General features: G+C 47.1%; 2 protein-coding genes across 6 annotated transcripts in view; one reads left to right on the top strand and one right to left on the bottom strand.

The window, feature by feature from the left end:
* The window catches only part of DHX38 (DEAH-box helicase 38), an 18,526-nt gene extending 8,707 nt beyond the window's left edge, over positions 1–9,819 (bottom strand). The window contains exons 1-14 of one of the 3 annotated variants that reach the window (XM_080828204.1): positions 9,713–9,819; positions 9,253–9,555; positions 6,862–7,201; positions 6,333–6,520; positions 5,518–5,619; positions 4,820–4,967; positions 4,544–4,662; positions 4,306–4,382; positions 3,706–3,861; positions 3,043–3,204; positions 2,747–2,854; positions 2,260–2,372; positions 618–755; positions 37–223 (exon numbers count right to left, since the gene is read on the bottom strand). In XM_080828204.1, the coding sequence (XP_080684330.1) occupies positions 37–223; positions 618–755; positions 2,260–2,372; positions 2,747–2,854; positions 3,043–3,204; positions 3,706–3,861; positions 4,306–4,382; positions 4,544–4,662; positions 4,820–4,967; positions 5,518–5,619; positions 6,333–6,520; positions 6,862–7,184 (1,821 nt within the window). In that variant the 5' untranslated portion in view covers positions 7,185–7,201; positions 9,253–9,555; positions 9,713–9,819. Of the gene's footprint in view, positions 1–36; positions 224–617; positions 756–2,259; positions 2,373–2,746; positions 2,855–3,042; positions 3,205–3,705; positions 3,862–4,305; positions 4,383–4,543; positions 4,663–4,819; positions 4,968–5,517; positions 5,620–6,332; positions 6,521–6,861; positions 7,202–8,154; positions 8,261–9,252; positions 9,617–9,712 lie in introns of those variants that run through there. The other 2 variants (XM_080828203.1, XM_080828205.1) reach the window with 2 other exon arrangements.
* Positions 9,750–19,353, top strand: TXNL4B (thioredoxin like 4B). 3 transcript variants are annotated; one of them, XR_013968286.1, is made up of 5 exons: positions 9,765–9,904; positions 12,552–12,719; positions 14,218–14,369; positions 16,115–17,344; positions 17,536–19,353. XR_013968286.1 is itself a non-coding variant. In XM_080828209.1 (4 exons), exons 2-4 carry the CDS (start codon positions 12,588–12,590, stop codon positions 16,278–16,280), a joined length of 450 nt encoding a protein of 149 aa, XP_080684335.1. In that variant the 5' UTR covers positions 9,750–9,904; positions 12,552–12,587; the 3' UTR covers positions 16,281–19,353. The 3 variants fall into 3 exon arrangements, 2 of the variants coding, with proteins under 2 accessions (XP_080684335.1, XP_080684336.1); XM_080828209.1 differs by having other exon boundaries at positions 9,750–9,904; positions 16,115–19,353; XM_080828210.1 differs by lacking the exon at positions 12,552–12,719 and having other exon boundaries at positions 9,772–9,904; positions 16,115–19,353.

Genomic DNA, 19,353 nt, shown 5'->3' with positions numbered 1-19,353 from the left:
TGGAAGCCACGCGGCTCACCCCTCACACCCACTCACCTCCTCACCAAGGTTGCCCCCCATTTCTTCACTGACTCTCTTGGCCACAGACATGGCAGCCACACGGCGAGGCTGGGTGCACCCGATCATCCCGTAGTCCGTGTAACCGTCTTCATGCAAGTACTGCGTCAGCTGAGTGGTCTTACCGCTCCCTGTCTCTCCAACCACGATCACGATGCTGTTATCTCTACAAGGGAAAGAAGATGAACGGCAAGTCGTGCTGAGTGTAAGGCCACCGGGGAGCCTCTGAAGAGGATGGGGCCACCTCCTAGGCCCACATCACTATCCAAGGAGCAGCCTGCTTGGAAAGGTGGACTTCCCTGGGAGAACGGCCCAGAACTGAGACGCCACCTAAAAAGTCTAGAAGACTGGGGAGGGTTAAACAAGTGAACTGCATCAAAGCAATGCTGTTGTGCCGGCTTTGGCCAAAGAAGCCAAGAGCACCCGTATCAGATAAGAAAAAATTCTTCGTGTTCTCCATCAGATCCAACGCCCCAAAGCAGAAGAGCTACTGAGTAAATTCAAGAGACAAAGGGGAACCTGACTCAACAGTGGCTGTCCCAAGCCCGGGAAGGAATCACCTGATGATAGTCAGAAGTTCCTGCTGCACAGCGAAGATGGGCAGATACTGTCGCTGCTCCAGAATGGACTTCTTCTTGGCAAACTCGCTGCTGGCTTCGCTCTTTTTCTTCATGTGATCTGCAAACTTCTGCTCTGTCCTGAGAACACAAAGGAGCCCCATCACCCCGCACAATTTCCCACGCTGTTCTTCCTGACCGGGCTCCTGCCCTTCTTCCGGCACCCCAGAATGAGAACTACCCCAACAAGACACAAGAAAGCTCTGAGACCCCCGCGCAGCCAGGCAACCTGAAACGCTGCTCCTGTCCTCTGCCTCAGGGACTGGCACTGCTGCCTGAGAAGCCACAACATACACAACACCCTCAGGTACAGGGCTCAGTATGACGCGCAGGAGCTCAGATTAGCAAATGGGCCAAATCTCAGCCGTGAAGAGCTTGCCCACCCACTCAGGATCTCGTACAGAACACCAGGGGCGGTTTTGGCACGATGCACGAAGGGCTGAAAGGAGGAGGCGAGGCCACAGTGTCCGGACCCGGCTCAGACCTCTTCTCTCTCCTCTGGGCAGGACAGCATAGTCTGAGCAGCTTCATTTTCAAAGAATTGTGAGAACAAACACACCCACTGAGTGCTGACCAACCGCTTTCACTGAAAGCACGCAAGTATCTGACACATGCACACAGGCCTAGACTCAAAAGTACTACGTGACTCTCCCCAGACCGCACGGCAAAGAGAGAACGCTTCAGTGTTGCCGAAGTCCGTGCCTCTGCCACTCGCCCTCCCCCGAGAGACTGGACCCCTGGCAGGCCCACCCCATGGGTATTTCTAACTCCACCATCACTCCTGGTCAGCTAACAGTCAATGCCTATGGGACTGCATGAACTACAGGCTGACAAGGGCTGATCGGTAGTACCGACTTCTCACCTGGGTCATTTCTCACAGGGTTACAGAGGACTATTCACTCGGATGCTGCTTCGGCAAGACCTTAGAATGTTCAGAGGACGAGACTCACCAGGGACATTTGAGTCCAGTCACCTAGCCAAGGTGGGAACCCCAATAAGCAGCTCTTTACCATCTGTTTAAAAACCTCTATGAACAGGGATGTCTCTCTCTGACAAGACAATCCTTTCAATGTTCAAACCACAGTTAAAAGTAATTCCTTCTTCCGTTAAACTGAAATCTAAGGGGGCAAACCCCACCCTCCCATACTGAACATCTGAAACACACTGAAACAGAGTAGCTAAGATACTGGGCTCCAAGTCCCACTGTCCAGGGATCATCATCAAAGTACCATTTATCAGCCGGGTGACCTCAAACCAGTTAACCTCCCTGGACTTCATTGCTGCACACAGGACACGGGAAGGATAGCATCTACCCCACGGGACTGGCATGAGACCTCTGGGCGTATGTGTGAGGTGTTCAAGGCCGGCAGGCAGGGGTGGCGCCTACAGCAGTAGCAGTGGAGGCAAGAGGAAGAACATCTAGGAAAACCCGCAGATGGTAGAAGAGAAAGACCAGGAGGAAGGGACCAGAAGGGACCAGAAGACCCGAAGTGACATGATTTTCCTATTCACAAAACACAAATTCTACCCATTCCCCAGCAAGTGTCCTCCTTGGAGACAGCTCGTTGCCAACCAGGACTCCTACCTATAGTCCACTTTACCATCTTCCGTCAGAGCTTTATCTGGCTCTTCCTCTTTTTTGACACCCATGATGTCTCCTAGCTTGGTTCCAGCCAGCTCCCAGTGTTTGTGTTGAGCCTGAAAAAAATACCAAACATCATGTAACACGATTTCGGTCAATGGAAAATTAATCCCACTTGACAAGACGCTGCAGCCAGCAGGTGGTGAATCCCCACAAGTCAGTGGTACTGAGCCTGCTTCCCCATTTCAACCTCAAGCTCCCCGAGCATCAGGCCCTGCGGTTGTCTTCACTAAGGCCGTGGTGGAAGAACACAATGCCCTCCTCCAACGGCTTGCTCTTGCTCTGGGAGTGTCATCGAACTTCCAAGAACCCTACCTGGGAGAGCTACTATGATTTTTCTAAAAAGAAAAAAGACCAATAAAAGGAAACAAAAAACAAAAAAACCCACACCCACAAGAGATAGCCTAACCCCCAACAACAAGAAACCAACCTTTTTCCGTTCCTTCTGTTCCCTGTGCTTCCGCACTGTCTGACTGCCTTTTCGAGCAATAATGGCCAAGTCAGAAGTGGCATCCTTGACTGGAATCACCGGCTCTGGCTGCAAAAGGTTGAGGAAAAAGAGAAATTCCCCACTAGTGGGTAACTCAACAGGAAGGTCCACTTCATAGCAGCCCCAGGAAACGGAACAGACTGCTACCCCATCAGGCAAGGGGCTTTTTTCTCCTCTCTTCTTTTTTCACTTCAGTTCTACCTAAGCTGGCTTCTCTCGGGCCCCAGGAGCCTCACCTGCTTGGTGAAGACGATGCGCCCATCAAGAAAGGGAGGAACCAGGTTGTGAACCATCAAATGCACTTTGGCCGCACTGTCCTCCTCGAAGTCCTCGTCCACCTCCAGCCGATGGACCACCCCGCTGGTGAGCATGCGGTTGGTCTCCCAGCGCTCGTTATCCTGTGACAACACAACAGGAGGCCTCGCTCAGACTGCAACCAAAAGGCATCCCGAAAGGTCACTGGCAAGTCCACTCATCAAGTCCTGACAGAAGGGCCAGGGGATGCCATGGAGATATCCCGGGCCTCTGTACCCTGCAGCTCCTTAGAAAGCAGAGTTGCTGATCCCAAATCACCAACAGTATTTTTTCTAAGCAGCAGCCCTTTATATCTATATCAGAACCTCTATACAGACAGACGCATGCCGAGTGTCCCCAGCCCCAGGCGGAGATACCAAGAACACAGAGCCAGAACCCACCCTATCAGTTCTCATCCACGGCAGCCCTCGAGGAAGGACTGCAGAAGGAGAAGTTAGGAGCTAGAAGTTATCTGAAGCCAACCCCTCCTCTGCCTCCAGAGGTACAGCGACACTGGGTACATCAGTGACTGGGAGGCGAACCGTGCCACCACGGCGTGCCCCCGACTCCAGCTGAGTCAGCTCCGACTACTGCGGGCTGCCTACCTCGTTGATCTGCCTCCGCTGAGCCGAAATGCGCTTCTGCTTCTGTTTATGCAGGTGCTGCTCCCGCCTTCTCACATAATCCTCGGAGGAGTAGGCCAGGGGGTTGTGGAACTCATCGTATCCCTCATCCATCATGTACCAATCCCGGTCCGCTTGCTGCCACACATGGGACAAGGCAATGAGAACAAGGGACAGTTGGAGTGTACGTGAATGACAAGGCCAGAGAAGAGATGCCTGGGAAGAAGTAGCTGGTGGGATGACGGGGCCAGGCAAGGGCTGCCCTACTAGGAGATGAGCCATCTAGAGGAGAACTCCGGGGGCGGACTCGTGACGGCACTTCCTACATTTACCACACGGTGGCACCAGCACTCAACTAAAAACTTGGGTCAGCCCTGCGTCTGGTGAAGGAGCTGGTGCAGGAGCCTGTGCCTCCCTGAACAGATTCCAGGGCTTCAGGACTGAATAGGGCTCAGCTCCGGAGCCTGCCCCGTGTTAAGCTCCCTCACCAAAGTCCAGTTCCACCGGAGCTTCACTCATGGCCCACTCCCTACGGAGGGCCACTCGCCCTCGTTCAGTCCCTCAAAGATGTCAAGTTTTTACCCTCTGGTCATCCTCCCACTGCTGCCGTTCCTCTTCTGTGTCGAACGAAATTCCCTCTTCACCATCCTCACGTCTTCCTGAAGGAGAACACGTAACAGGTCAGTCCCAGTGACCCCAGTTTATCCCCAGCGGATGCCAACAGCCCTGCAGAGCCGCACTGCTCCCGAGTCCAGCTGTGCTCGACCTCACTGGGACGAGTCATCCTGCTTTCCTGCCTCCTCCTCCCTCCCTGCCTTACCTCGGCCCCTGGACAGACGGGGCGTGGAGCCCAGATGTCTTCTATCATCGGCCCACTCGTTGTATTTGTAGGATGGGGTTGGCAGAGGTGTGTCATCTGAATACCTGCTCCGCACAGACCTGGGCAGCAGCAGAAGCAGCAGCAATGAGCAGTCACTAGGCGGAGACGTGTTCCCCAGCGGCCATCTGCTTTCCCAGCCCAGGCCCCTTTGCCCTCCTCACGTCCACCCTTTGCCACCCACCCAGAGAAACCGGGTTGCTCTGCCCAGAACATCACCTATCCCGATCACGACTGGACTGTCGATGGCTCCGCTCAGAATCCCGGTAAGAAGGTGTTGGAGATGGAGATTCCCACTGCGAGCGCCTTGAGAAGCCATAGCCACTGTCCTCTTCCTCCCAGGCAGACCTTGAAGGAGTAGCTGCATCTGGGGCCACAAAGAACACAACCACAGGAAACATCTAACTTGGGCTCTAGAGCTGACAGCCAAAAGTCAATTCCCCAAATTTCTTTCTTTTGCTATGCATAAACTTTATATCTATTTGTAACAGGTAAAATGGTTTGGACAGTTTTTAAACATACCTGGATTTTAATGGTTCAGTTTTCATGGGTTTGTAACATTTTTCCTTTTTTTAAAATATGTTTATTTGAAAGAACAGCCAATTTCTCTCAGCAAACATACTCCTCGTGGATATAAATAATTATTTTTAATAAATCCTCTTCTCCAGCTCCCTATTCTTTCCTGCCATTTGGCAAACTGGCCATTCAGCCAATTGGCCTATCAGCTTAAAGGATCAGATCCGTCTCGCCAGGTCCAGGGCGTCCCCGCCTGACTCAGAACCAAGTATTCCTAGAGGTTCATGGTGAAATCAGCAATTCTGACTCTGCCCACAGCAAATCAACTGAGGACAGGAGTCACTCACCCCACCTTTTATACACTCGACCCCTCACAAGTCACAAGCGATGGCTCAGTCTACCTTTAGGTCGGTGTCTCGGGCTCTCCGGTTCATTTCTTCTGCTGCGCTCTGACCCTCCATCTCGCTCGGATCTGCTGCTGTGTCTGCTTCTATCCCGCTCATCTGCCAAGAGCCACACACAGAGCTTAGGATATATGTGTCCCAACCTAATTTCCACCCGTCTTCACCCTAGAGAAAGGACAGGCCTTCCCACTCACTCACAGGTGCAACCTGCACTGTTCTAACGCGATCCATGGGCTCCTGAAACTCACATATCCCCATTCTCTCAAGGGGAAAAAATAGTTACTGGCTAGAAAGTTTCAAACTCACAGTAACAGTTATTTTCCTGCAAGAATTCAAAAAACAGTAGTTACAAGTCTACAGTGAATAGCTGTTTAATAGTTACAAGCGTATAAGCTATAAAACTTAAAACAACACTAAGCAAAGCCAGCGTTGGATTTTATGTCTAGCTTTGCTCCACAGCACTGTCCTTTCTCTGTCACCAGCACTGTAGTAAATTCTGGCTTCTTGTACATATTACCTGTTATCACCTGTATCACCAACCATAATAAAACGAGGAGCACACACTCAAGCAAAGCAGCTTTGTTGCAAGTAACAGTTCTTAAGCTGCCTGCTATTCCTAACCCTGACACAATCAAAACCAACAGGGCTCCCTAATTATTGGGCATTAGAAAAACTCCTGCAACAGGAAAGAGGCTGACGTGTTAATTCAAATGTTTAACCAGGCTGCTCTGCCCAGAGTATCACCTATCCCGATCACGACTGGACTATCGATGGCGCCGCTCAGAACTATATGAATGATGCCGACCAGTTACCTCTGTCTCTCTTGCGGTCACAGTCTCGATCCCGTGATCTCTCTTTCTTCCGATCCTTTTCTTCTTTGGACGAGGCATAGACGCCATGCTCCCGCCGCTCCCGCTCCCTCTGCCGACTGCGTTCCCAAAACTCTTCACTCACACCACCAGGATGGGATGGAGTCTCTACCCGAGCAGACCGATAATGTCTGAAACAGGGAGGGCAACCGGTAAAAGGCCCTTCCATGGGAGAAAAACCTTGCCCCCAGACCTCTGGCTGGCTGTCCTTTTCCACTTTATCTCCCTGCAGGCTTACTTATGGCAATCACCCAAAGCACTTCTAATCTCCATCCTCTCTTCTTTAGTCGCCTTTGAATGTTCCCCACAAATCTGAAGAAAACACCAATTCTTATCTACCTTCAATATTACAGAATCATAATAAAATCATGGAGATCTACACATCCAATTAGAAAACAGACATAAACGTGAGATGCTATTTCCTGGCCTCCATTCTCATTCCCTTTGGGTCAACCTAACCTACAGCTTTTACCTGTCTTTTCGGCTGTGTCGGCCAGCTTGGTCACCGCCCTCCTCCTCAGCATCCCTCTGGTCATCCTTGCTCTCCTCCCAGTCCTTGTAGGAAGAGATTCTGGACTTCTTCTTGTCCTCCCCATCATCCTTCTCCTCTCGCTCCCTTCGTTTCAGGGAAGCTAACAAGTCCAGTCCCAGCAATGAAGGGCGGGGGGCGGGGGCCTTGAAAACATGCTGCTCACTGGCTGCACTTTTGGTCTTGCAAATAAGACCGCCAACCTGAGAGTCCATATCAGTGCCTTCCAATCGATGAATCGAGGCATCCTCGCTGGTATCCTCCATGACAGGCTCTGGGATGTCTGTGGAAGGAAGACAACCCATTTTGTACTGGATGTAAGAGAAGGTTCAACTCTGCTATAACCCAGGATAACTGAAGTTAGAAGTATATTCAGGGACTTAACCTCCCCATCAAGACCAGGCTTTGTTTAGCTACCTCTTACCAAGACCTTTCCATTAAGTCACTGACAATCTCAAAAGATCCTCTGACTCCCACCCCAACACACATCAGAAACACACACACACACACACACACACACGCTCGCACACCCACCAAACACCAGGATCCAAGGGGATATCATCCAGGCAAGTACAGACCTTACTAAGGGACACTTGCTAGAACATAATAGCATCTAGAAAGGGACTACAGGGGAAACACCACTAGATTTTAAGTCAGAATCCTCAGTTAGAATGCAAGATTTTGACATTTTCTACTTGTATGATTTTAAGAAGATAACTTAATATTTGGTTAGGCATAATTTCTATATCTGTAAAACAGAAATACTTTTTGCTTTATCTAATCCATGGAGTTACTGTGAGAATTAAGTACTAGAGTGTATGTGAAAGTTCTCTGTAAACATACAGCATTACATAAATGTGTTATATTATTTTACTTGCTGTGCTCCTATATACCAGCTGGGGCTCAAAATTTTCTACCTGAGTTGTTCTACCTCTCCCTCCCTTTAAACTACAGATACAGTAGAGTAGGCACACTGGTGTATAAGGCTGCCATCCATGTGATCCATACACTAATGGCTTTTTTGGCACCAGCTGTGTTGTGTAGAAAAGAATTACTTCACAGCAGTTGAAATCTGTTTAGTAACAATCCACCTTCTCCAAAAATATTGATGAGAAACACTAGGTTATGAAATGATGTTCATGAAAAGTATTAAGGTGACTGTAAGATTTTCTGGCACTCAACTTATAACAAATTCCTCTTTACCTCCCATTACACACCATCCATTTATAAACATACACTGATTTCTGCGTGCTTGGGTAACTCCCCTTTCAACAAGTCAGTGAAGCAAAGTAACTGTCAAGGTGTAGGGTACCACCGGAATCCAGAATGTTTTGCCCAGCAATAATTAACACGCACGGCTCTATAGAGAAATAAAGCCAAACAGACTGAACACATAACATGAACATACACAGAAGAGTTGCATTTTGAAAAATGCCATCAGGTACAAGAGAAAAGGGAGAGCTGCATATTGGTGACATCTGTGTGCATGAGAGGATATCTAAATAGGAAGGTAAACACATACATGTTTTGCTCAGCAGTAGTCTGAACTAGAAAATATACTCCTATAATGGGAAAAAAGGGAACCTCGTCTGTCTTGCTGTTGCTGTCCCAGTGCCTAGTAAAATAAACGTTTGCTGAATAAATGGATGAATGAATTTAAACAGAGTAATGGAGAACGGGAAATCAAACATTTCTAGAGACAGCAAAGGTACGTACCAACAGCCCAGGACAAGGCGCCTGACAAGACTTAATTAGCTGCTGAGAACAAATAAGGAGTGAAGGGGCTGGATTCTGGAGAATGATTAATGACAGAGAAGCCACAAAGGATACAAAAAAAAATTTTTTTTCGAAAAACTAGATTTACTCATTCAACAATTTTTCATTGACTTCCTTCTGTGAGCCAGTTGCTGTTCTGGGCAATAGGAATAGAAGAGACAACGAACAGACAAAAATCCTCGCCCTCCAGTCCAGGAGATCACCTAATAAAGATACCACAATGACAGAGAAAAGGAAGACACAGGATCCCTACTCGTGCTCGGACTCGGCCTGGGAGGGGGCTAATGCAGAAGCCTGAGGAAGGGTGCAGGGTGACCCCTGGACAGCATCCCTGCACCTCCATGAGGCCGCGCCAGGCAGCAGGATATGACCAGATCAAGGAGAAAGGATGGGGCAGGCCTGACCGGCGCAGCATCCCTAAGGTGAGAAAGGCAAGTGGGGTGACAGGGACGAGACTTTGCAAACCCGGGCAGGAACCTGAGCGAAGGACCGATATCCGTAGCCCGGAGCTGCCATGATTAGGGAAGGGCAGGTCAGGAAGGAAGAAGGGACACTCACCTCACCAAGCTCGACTCTCGGGACCTTCTGTCCCAGATTCTGGGGCGCTGGCACCACCACCCCTCACTCAGAAGGCCTTACAGATCCAGACACAAATCTTGAACGCGGCCATTATTGTCCCATAATACCTTACGCGATCCCTTCTATCCGTCCAAAGATACCATCGAGTGCAGCCCGGAAAACGCCTGTTCTTTCCTCCAAGTGGGAGACAGAAAGCGACCGAGCACACAAGGCTAGAGTGTCCTCCTCTGGGACTTTGATCAGAGACACCGCCTAGTCTCGTTGCGACCAATCACAATTAGTCTGAAAGGCGAGAGGAGAAGGAGGGTGAGGGAAGGAGGCCGGTCATGTTTAGTAAGGGCGGAAGTGACTCTACAGCTTCCGGCCGAAGCCGGGCAAAGTGGGCGAGACTAGAATAACCACTTCCGCTCGTTGGACTGGGGAGCGACAGCAAGTATACCTACTGCGCCTGTGCGTTTTCTCTTTCCGTTTCCGTTTTCTTGAGCGGTACGCGGAGAGTTGCTAAGCAGTAGTGCCTGGGTGGCTGGGGGTTAACGCTGGCAAAGAATGTGTCGCCGGCGTCCCAGTTTGTTTGAAGACGGTTGTGGACAGTCCTGAAGTGGAAGAAAGGGAGGTGACTTGTACAAATAAAGTAAGTATCGTTTTCCGTAGCGGTTATGGGCTAGGAGTAGCCTAGCCACAGGTTTCGTTAAATATATGTATAATTATGTCGAATATTTTGGAAAAAGAAAGACGCTCTCTCCGATGTAAATAAAATCCACCTGTCTGTTCACTCGCAGGCATAACCACTGACGGTGTTTGGGGAAATTTATTTCCAGTTGTTTTTCTATGCAAATGTATACATTTGTATTACAGTTAGGTTTTGTACAGCGGTGGAATCACACTTCGTATACTGTTTTGTAACTTCTTTACCATGAGAACTTTTCGGTATCTGACATTTTCATTTGTATCACAATATTCAGTGGTCGTGTGATAGTATGTTTTAGGACTGTACTATCGTTTATTTTTCCAGTCCCTTTATTTTAGGCCATCTAGGGTGTTTCCAGTTTTTCATCACTAAGATTATGATAATATTTTTTTCTGCATAAATTTTTGTGAACGTGTCGAATTAAGTCTCAGAGATGGAAGTGTTCCTCGGATTGTTTTCTTTCTAGAAAAGTTTTGCTCCTCTGTATTACAGCGGTCACCATGAAATGTGTGTCCGTTCACGCTCTTGCATTATTGTTTCGCTTTACCAACTTAATGGCTTTGTCAAATAATCTTCTAATTTGCTTTTGTTTACTATTAAAGCTTAACTTTTCAAATATTTTTGTCCATTTGTGCTTCTTCTTTTTGTGAAGTTTCTGTTGATATTCTTTGCTGTGAACATATTCTTGGGTGTGGCATCAGTTTTCCTCTCTTCCTTCCAACATATATGTACGGTCCCCTCACCTCGCTGAACAGCTTTGCCTTCCCCTCACTTCCTTCTCTTTGTCAGTATCATAGTGGGGGTGCTATTTGAATTCTTGTGGAATAGGTCCATCCTTTTTTTGACTTAACCCTTCGTAAGTAATTTGTTCTGCTACTGACATTTGATGAGGTCCCTTCTGGCAATCAACTTGCCTGTTTAAAGAATGACTTACTATGGAAATAATTTCATTTCCTATATGAATTTTATTAATATCTTAAAATGTGACTTGTCTCACACACACACGCGCACACACACACATAAAGAAATCCTCCCTTTTCATAGCATTAATCTACTTTGGGACCAGATTGAAAATGTCAGGTTCTCAATGGAGTTTCTTATGGATGGACTCAAAAATAAAGTTCCTTTCTTAACCATAAAAATAGGTACTGATTATAGCAGAGGGAACACTGCACTAGAAATTTGGTGACTTGGATTCTAGTCCTTGTTTTAGCTAGAATCAAAACTGTAAGTAAACAAGTCTATAAAATGAGGGAATTGGATTGGATCCCTTCTATCTCAGTGTTTTATGACTTGTTTCTTTTTGTGTGGGATTGCACACACCCTTCTTAATTGATTTGTTTGCCGTGTGGTGAGGTACATCTAGTAAGGCATGCACCAAGAATCTTGAAGCCAGAACTTAAGATAAGACTCCCATCAATAAAAGACTTAAAAAGTATGGTGCATGCGTAGTGGGGCGCCTACGTGGCTCATTCAGGTAAGCGTCTGCCTTCAGCTCAGGTCATCTTCCCAGGATCCTGGGATTGAGCCTCTTGTCAGGCTCCCTGCTCAGCAGTGGAGTCTACTTCTACCTCTCCCTCTGCCCCTCCCCTGTGCTCATGCTCTCACTCTCTCTCAACTAAATAAATAAAATGTTTAAAAATTTTTTCTGAATGTACGGTCCATGCACTAAATAGTATGTTGTTGTAACAACATATGGAAAGGTCTTCCCATGTTAGGTGAAACACTGCAAAAGGTCTTCCCATGTTAGGTGAAACACTGCAAAGTGCAGAAGAGTGGGTAAAGTATGTGTGCTGGACATCTGTCATTTGCCACTCCAGCTCCACTCTTCCTCAGGATCAGGAGACTGGGCTGCCTTATGCATTTCCACTGCCATCTGGTTCCAGTTTGAGTCAGCCAGTGGGCACATTAGCAGGAGACCAGAGGGAGGGAGAAGAGTGGCTGCATCCCTTCACTGCTGGCCGACCTCCTATACAAGGACCTTCTGCACCCCGTGGTCCCCACCACACACTTCTCCCTCCCGTGGCCCCTTCAGGCCTCGGGGTAGGAACGGCGCCCTGCTCTTACTAGCTGAAGTACAGCACTGTACTCTGTTGTTTTCCTATACCCTGCCTTCATGAAAATCCCTTTAAATGACCAAATTTGAGAATGCCGTCTTTTTCCTGCTGGCACACTGGCAGATAGAATAGGCTATTCTTGGGGTAAAAGAGGGAAAAAACAGAGGAATGTATATTTGTATTTTCCTGTAAATGCATAACAAAACTGGAAGATACATGAGAACTTAACGAAAGTAGCTATGTGGTGTGTGGGGAGAAATAGCCTAGTACAAATGGGGCCAGTCGAGGGCAGACGGGGAGGGAGATTTTTTCACAGCATACATTTCTATATTGTTTCTTTTTAAGCTGACGGACTTGCCACCAGTTTGTGCGTTTAGTGTTTTCCTTTTACTTTTTTGATAGTGTGTTGTATGAAGCCATTTTTTCCTCTGGGAATAAAATATACATATTACCTATTCCAAAAATAAAGTTTTTTTTAAAAAATTAAGACATGCGCACTTAATCTGTCTTTAAATATTGCAACTGTATTTCAGGACTGACAGTGAGGATTACTATTAGGATTTCTCAACATGAGCTTCCTATTGCCCAAGCTAACTAGCAAAAAAGAAGTAGACCAAGCAATACAAAGTACCGCAGAGAAGGTGTTGGTCCTCAGGTTTGGCAGAGACGAGGATCCTGTGTGTCTGCAGCTAGATGATATAGTAAGTGAATTTTTTAAATAAATCGTTTTTATGAAAAATCTATGTATTCTCACTTCAATATCTATAAAGTACATGGGAGGGGGCAGCCAGGCCCAGGGACACAACTTTTCATTTGTCGGCACACTTTCACTGGCCTGAGCTGAGCCCCCAAAGCTCTAACTATGCTGAGTCTGTCCTAGATGTCCTTCTGCAACACCAGCCATCCAAGTTCAGTTTCACCAACAAGGCAGTGGAGAACCAGAAACACTATTAACAAGCATCTGTGAATATTATTTTACTCGGTGCCCACAACAGTGGGGAAATTACTGCTCCCATGGTGGGGGATAAGTGCCCCACCTGAAGAGCTAGGGTTTGAACTTCGTTTTCTCTGCCGGCAGATAAGCTTTCCTAGTGTGTTGCCTCCAGTGTGTGCCTGATGATAATCTCTTGTTTCATAGCACATCTACATACTCTGATGAGCAGAGAGGGGAGTATGAGACAGAATAGGTTTATTCCTGTCTGTGTTTATCATGGAGAGAGACTTACCCCAGAACTGAGATCTCTTCCCAGCATCTCTATTGCTGCCACCCACAGTGTGAATCCGTATAAGAATATTTAGTACTGTGATTAAAAATGAGTGTGTTAACAAAAATGATGTGTTAACATGAGGCGGAAAGGGGCCAGAGGATTATACCCTCAGCTGTAGAAGGGACGGAATATCACCGAGCCAGGCTGCCCGAGTTCAAGTCCCAGCTGTACTGCTTACTAGCTGTGTAGAGGCAGGTTACCTCAGTTTCTACATCTAAGAAATGGAGACTATAAAAACCTCATAGGAATGTTGCACCGATTAGAGTTAACAGGTGTAAAGCACTTCGGACACTTAGCACCTAATAACACGATGCAAGTCTTCACTATTTTTATTACAATTATCGTTCATGGAGGGATCGGAAGGGAAGAGATTTGAGGGAATTTCAGTGTACAGTACATAGTTCTGAGTTGTTTCTGTTTAAGTGAACATGGATTTTATAAATTCACAAAAAGTTTATAAAAACTTTTTACAACCAAAAAACAGATTTTTTCTTAAAAAAAGGCGGGGGGGGTGGGACGCCTGGGTGGCTCAGTTGGTTAAGCAGCTGCCTTCGGCTCGGGTCGTGATCCCAGAGTCCTGGGATCGAGTCCCACATTGGGCTCCTTGCTCAGCGGGGAGCCTGCTTCTCCCTCTGCCTCTGCCTGCCTCTCTGTCTGCCTGTGCTCACTCTCTCTGACAAATAAATAAATAAAATCTTTAAAAAAAAAAAAAAGGCGGGGGAGGGGATGAGTTCATTTTACCCAGGGCCCTCTCACAAGTCTACCAAAGGAAACTCTGAATGATAAGGTTATACTGTGTCTAATGTGGAACTCAGGAGAGATTCTCGCCCCAGGAATTTCTTCCGAACAGAATATTCGAGTAAAAAGTTTTCACAGAAGAAACCTTAACTGCCTCTCGTATTATGACATACATGTCTCTCTCTCTTTGCAGCTTTCTAAGACCTCTTCTGACCTGAGTAAAATGGCTGCTATTTATCTGGTAGATGTGGACCGAACTCCCGTTTACACGCACTATTTTGACATCAGTTATATTCCATCTACGGTGTTTTTCTTCAATGGGCAACATATGAAAGTAGATTATGGGTAAGTCTGATTGACTTGCAGTTACTATAGCGATGGGAGTTGCTTTTACCCAGGTAGTTGCCGTAACTCACCTGCCTGCGCTGCTGCTGCTTCCTCAGCTGGGCCACTCATTTGTTGTGTGAAACGTGGGTGCAAAAAAGAGTGTTTCCAGTGTGACTGGCAGATTTTAACCTCTTGCTGAAGCATGAAAGAATTGTACGATTTGGGAAGCGCTAACCATCCTTCAGTGTAGAAAATGCAGAACAGCTTTTTTAAAAGTTTCCCCGGAATTTCATTTAAAACAAAATAGGTCGTTGTATTTAAACGTCTGGGACTGGTTGGCTACATTTGGAAAGAAGTGTTCCAGCAAACTAAGACATGCTTCTCTCTGCCCAACTGTCCCGTCTTCTGCCACTCAAAAGGTTTCAAAAACATTCTTCAACCAATTCTGTCAAGAATAAGCACTATGAAATCCTTAACACCTTCCACTGCATCCAGTCAGCGTCCTAATACTTAGCATGTATTTTCAGTCCGTCTGTAGTTGTTATCATTTCCCGCTGTGGGTGAGGTGTTTGCTTGTCTAGATCTGTGTTCCTGCTTTGCCATTCTCTCTCTGAGCGTACATTAAATATTACTTGTTTTAAGTATTTTAAAGCTATTTATTCTCCTAGGATACAGTTAAATATTATTTTGCTGCAGTCTTTTTCAAGGGTGATTTATGACACTATTTCCCATCTTAAAAGTCTATAAAATTTGGGGGCACCAGGTGGCTAAGTCAGTTGAGCATCGACTCTTGATTTCAGCCCACTTGATGGTGTCAGCATCATGGGATCAAGCCCTGTGTCAGGCTCCCCACTCAGCACAGAGTCTGTCTAAGACCCTATCCCTCCCTGCCCCCAACTCATGCACTCTCTCCCAAAAAAAAGAATAAAAAAACCAGCAATTGTATTTCCAGAAATTTCTCTGAAGGAAAAATAATCATGAAAGTGAGCAAAATTGGCTGTGTGGATATTCATCCTATTATTTAGAAAGCAAAACACATAGAAAGAACATAGATGTCCACAGAGGGATACTGGATAGCAGTTTCATATAATGTTGTGGATGTAAGCTTAATGACTTTGAAAGAAATACGTTATATGTTAGTTGGGAAAGCACATTACAAGATAGTTTGCATGGTAGAATTGCCATGATTTTGAAAAAGTAGTGCATCTGTGCACATGTGTGCACACACACACATTGGAAGGATGTACTGAAATGCAGCCTCTGGCCTCACTGGTAATTTTTTTTTCTAAAAAATTTCTACAATTAACATACTTGAATTTTGAAGTAGTAAAAAAAAATAAAAAAATAAAGATTTCATACTCAACCCTCAAAAGTGTCCATGAGGGGAACTCCGAGACAATGACCAGTTAATGGGCTTTCCATGGTGAAGCCGACAGCAGCAGCCACAGACTATGCCCAGGCCAGCGTCCAGGGAGTTCTACTGGAGAAGGAGCTAAGAAGTGACTAAAAGAGATTTTGAAGTGGAGGCTCTTCACATGATAGGGCTCACATGCCACCCCAGTGGCTGATGGCACTGGTTTTAGTCCTGTGTCAAATGGGCCCGGTAACTGCAAACAGAGAAATCAATGTCAGGCTTCATGTCTTAAGTGTCCCCGATGAGAAGAAAGTAACAGAGCAACGATTCATTTTGTTTATCCTGAAGGTCTACCACGAGTAATCGCCAGAAGTTCTGAGCGAGCTTGTTTTTCTTCCGTGCTCTCTAGGTCTCCAGATCACACGAAGTTTGTGGGAAGTTTCAAAACCAAGCAGGACTTCATAGATTTGATTGAAGTAATTTATCGAGGAGCAATGCGGGGAAAACTTATTGTCCAAAGTCCTATTGATCCCAAGAATATTCCAAAATACGACCTTCTCTATCAAGACATTTAGCACATTCGCTACTCAGAGTTGAAAACAAAGGAACATGTTGAAGCAGTACCTGAACCCGGCTATGCTGTCTTCCTGGAGTCCTTCAGAAAGGTGCTCGGCATCCCAGCGGAGAAGAGGTCTGACTTGGACAGAAGATCCCCCGCCCCCGAGTAGAAGGCCATGTTGGTCCCGTGATGAGCAGGGATGCTGAAATGTCTACTCTCTGCAGACCTCCGAGCAGTCAAGACAACCGGGGTCCATTTTCCCAGCATGATTTTTTAAGTTTATATTGTACTTCTCTTTATTCCTTAAGGTAATACAGAATCCTTTTCAACATTACCTACTATTCAATTACGTTTATGTGATACACAAGGAAAATAGAAAATCTCTTTGCACAGGAAGAGAAATACTTCTTTTGTACCCTAAGTGTACACACACAGCCTCCCCCTCGCCCATTACTCCACTCGGTTATTTACTGCATGCTCTCCCATCTCCAGTCCCCACTATCCCTGTTTCTCTTGGATGAGTGATTCTCTGCTGATAGTGGGCAAATTTGTTTTATTTTGGAAACCTTCTAGCTTAGACTTTTAAAATAGTATCTTGGTTTGCTCATTTTACTAGTTTTTATGTTACGAAATTGCCCAAGAAATGAGACCTTGAACCTTTACCATCCAGCACCCAGTTTGAGCTAAGCAAAAAAATGAACTACCTGTAGTTAGTAGGAGCAGGTTTCTCCCAGAAGTCAGAGTTCTGCCTCTCTCTGGGGCAGAGAATTTCACTCCAAGGACTCAAGACTGGAAAGAGATGCCAGAGTTGTTAGAAGAAATACATCTTTATGGTATTTGCCCCTTTTAATAACTTGATGGAGAATTCTTGCTCTTCTGACGTCCCCAGCATGACCTGCCCTAACCACTTGGGCAAGTCACTGCTTCTCTCAAAACCTCATAGAGCCTCTGGATCCTGACTTTCTAGTACAAGAGAAGAGGTGCAGAGCCGGAGGGCCACGCGCCAGGCAGCATCAGCCAGTTGCGGGCCTCCTGGCCAGCAGAAGCCCAGTTCTGTGCAGGCCAGCAGTGTCGCTGCAAGTACGTTCCCCCTTCACCAGCTGCTTCCCTTCTGAGCCTCGTCTGCAGGAAGAGGTGGCCACTAACGGGGCACAGAAGGAAGGCTGCTGGGGGCTTTGGTGTCCTTCGCTGGTGAAAGGAGAGAGCCAACACCACTTCTGTGTTCTCTCCCCCTCTCCCTGCGCTGGTTATCCTGATCCGTGGGACTACAGCAGCCATCCTAGGACCATGAGGACCAGCATGAAAAGTGAATGTGCGGAGAAGAACAATAAAACCCTGGGTCCCTACTGATGTTTTGAGCCTGTGAGTAAATACTAGACCTACCTCCCTCCAGACCCCTGTGAAAGAATAAAACGTCTTCATTGCCTCTCACTGTTCGTTGGACTTTCTTTCGGAGCCTAAGTCACGCAGTATTTGACGTGGGGTAAGTGCACAGATACCAGCAAAAACTCACAATTTGCAATGTAAAATTACCCTGTCTCGTCTCCTCCCGAGGTGTTCAGGGAATGTTTCTCTGAAGTCCCGATTTGTGTCCTTGTTCCTACCTTAGTTGCTTTCCATTCTGCAAGTACCGATTGAGTTCATACTGAGTGCCCTGCCCTGTGCCCGATGCTTCTTAAATACAAACGACTCCTGCTTCGCAGAGGAGAGGAGACTTACCCCTCCTGGAGGGAAGGAGGTGCTTGTGTGGAAGAGGGGGGAGCATTTCAGGGGAGGGCGCCGGGAGCAAGGAGGCCTGATGCTGGAGACAGCAGAGCGTGTTCAGAGAGCTGCACGGAATTCAGGGTCACTGAAACTCGAGGGCTAGCCCGGGAGGTGCTGCTGGGGAGGAAGCCAGAGAAGACAAGTGAATGGAGAAAATGCCAAAGGCTTCCTCCTGAGCAGTGGCCAGAGGCCACTTAATGCAACCAAATAATTCTTTAAAAAAGAGATTTTTTTTTTTTTTTTTCAAGAAAACTTAGTGCTAAAGATAGTACCAGAAGAAAAAGGCATTACTACATTCTGAGAGGCATTCTGTTCATGTGTGTGTGGTATGTTTCCGTTTCTGGCTCTTCTCTGTTTCACAGGTTTTAGAGTAGAGGTGTAAGATCTCCCCTGGTCCACTAGCTCTAAGGGGTTGAAAAGTACTGATGGATGTACGGATGTGCGTGTGAGGACAGCTTCGCAGGGCAGGGTGGGGCCTGGTGTGAGAACAAGGAGCTCAGGGCATTTTACACCAGTGAGAAAGAGAGGCCCTATTTTCATGTGACAAGAGGTATCTTGATGAAAGGTCAGTGTCCTAAGGGCTTAAATAGCCAGGAAGAGTGGAAGAGTTAGAAGAGCTTCCTGCTTACAAGGGTTCTGAAATCATTCTTCTGGGAGACCCTTAATAGCAAGAGCCTGTCTTCGTGAAAGGGAAGACTCGGGTGGCTTGCATTTGGCTCCTGGTAAAGGCTGGGTTTCTTCCACCCTGGGAAAGCCTACCCTACTGAGGAAGAGACCTGTACCTCTTTACCAAGATCCGGAATGTTGGTAGGGACATTAGAGATGATCTGGTTCGAGCCGATCAGAAAGGAAAGTGGGGACTGAAGGCCCTTGGCAGACATACAGCCACACCACAGTCTGGACCCAGCAAGTCCAGAACCGCTCCTGCCTTTACCCCATCTTTGTTTTCTGAAGTGCCGTTGTGTGGGGAGCACACATAGTAAGATTCCGCCTGGGTCAGAACCCTCGTCTTTGTCCCTCGTCTTTGTCCCTTGTCTTTGTCCCACGTTGAGCTAGCGTCTTCCTCTTCAGCCCGCACGCTACCGTCACACACTGCCCAGAAGCAAGAGAGCGCGGGGTAGGGAGCTGAGGTTCGTATTCAGACCGGCCTGGGTTCGAGGTGGGTGACCTCAGCCGCCCTGCTTACTGGCCCCCTGCTTACCGGCCATGTAGCCTTAAGCAGATCACTTGCCTTCTCCAAGTCTGTTCCCTTGTCTCTGAAACAAGGGTAACCGTGACCTTTCTGAGGCCTGCTATCTGGTCGGCATGTGGTCACTGAGGGTGAA

This window comes from Martes martes (assembly GCF_963455335.1).
Source record: "Martes martes genome assembly, chromosome: 17".
NCBI lineage: Eukaryota > Metazoa > Chordata > Mammalia > Carnivora > Mustelidae > Martes > Martes martes.
This window is presented reverse-complemented; position numbering and strand designations above follow the sequence as displayed.

Excerpts from the sequence above, each read along its gene's own strand:
- TXNL4B (XM_080828209.1), top strand. The coding sequence starts at position 12,588 with ATGAGCTTCCTATTGCCCAAGCTAACTAGCAAAAAAGAAGTAGACCAA. Across the intron at positions 12,720-14,217 it reads GTCTGCAGCTAGATGATATA|CTTTCTAAGACCTCTTCTGA; the intron begins GTAAGTGAATTT and ends CTCTCTTTGCAG. Across the intron at positions 14,370-16,114 it reads CATATGAAAGTAGATTATGG|GTCTCCAGATCACACGAAGT; the intron begins GTAAGTCTGATT and ends CGTGCTCTCTAG.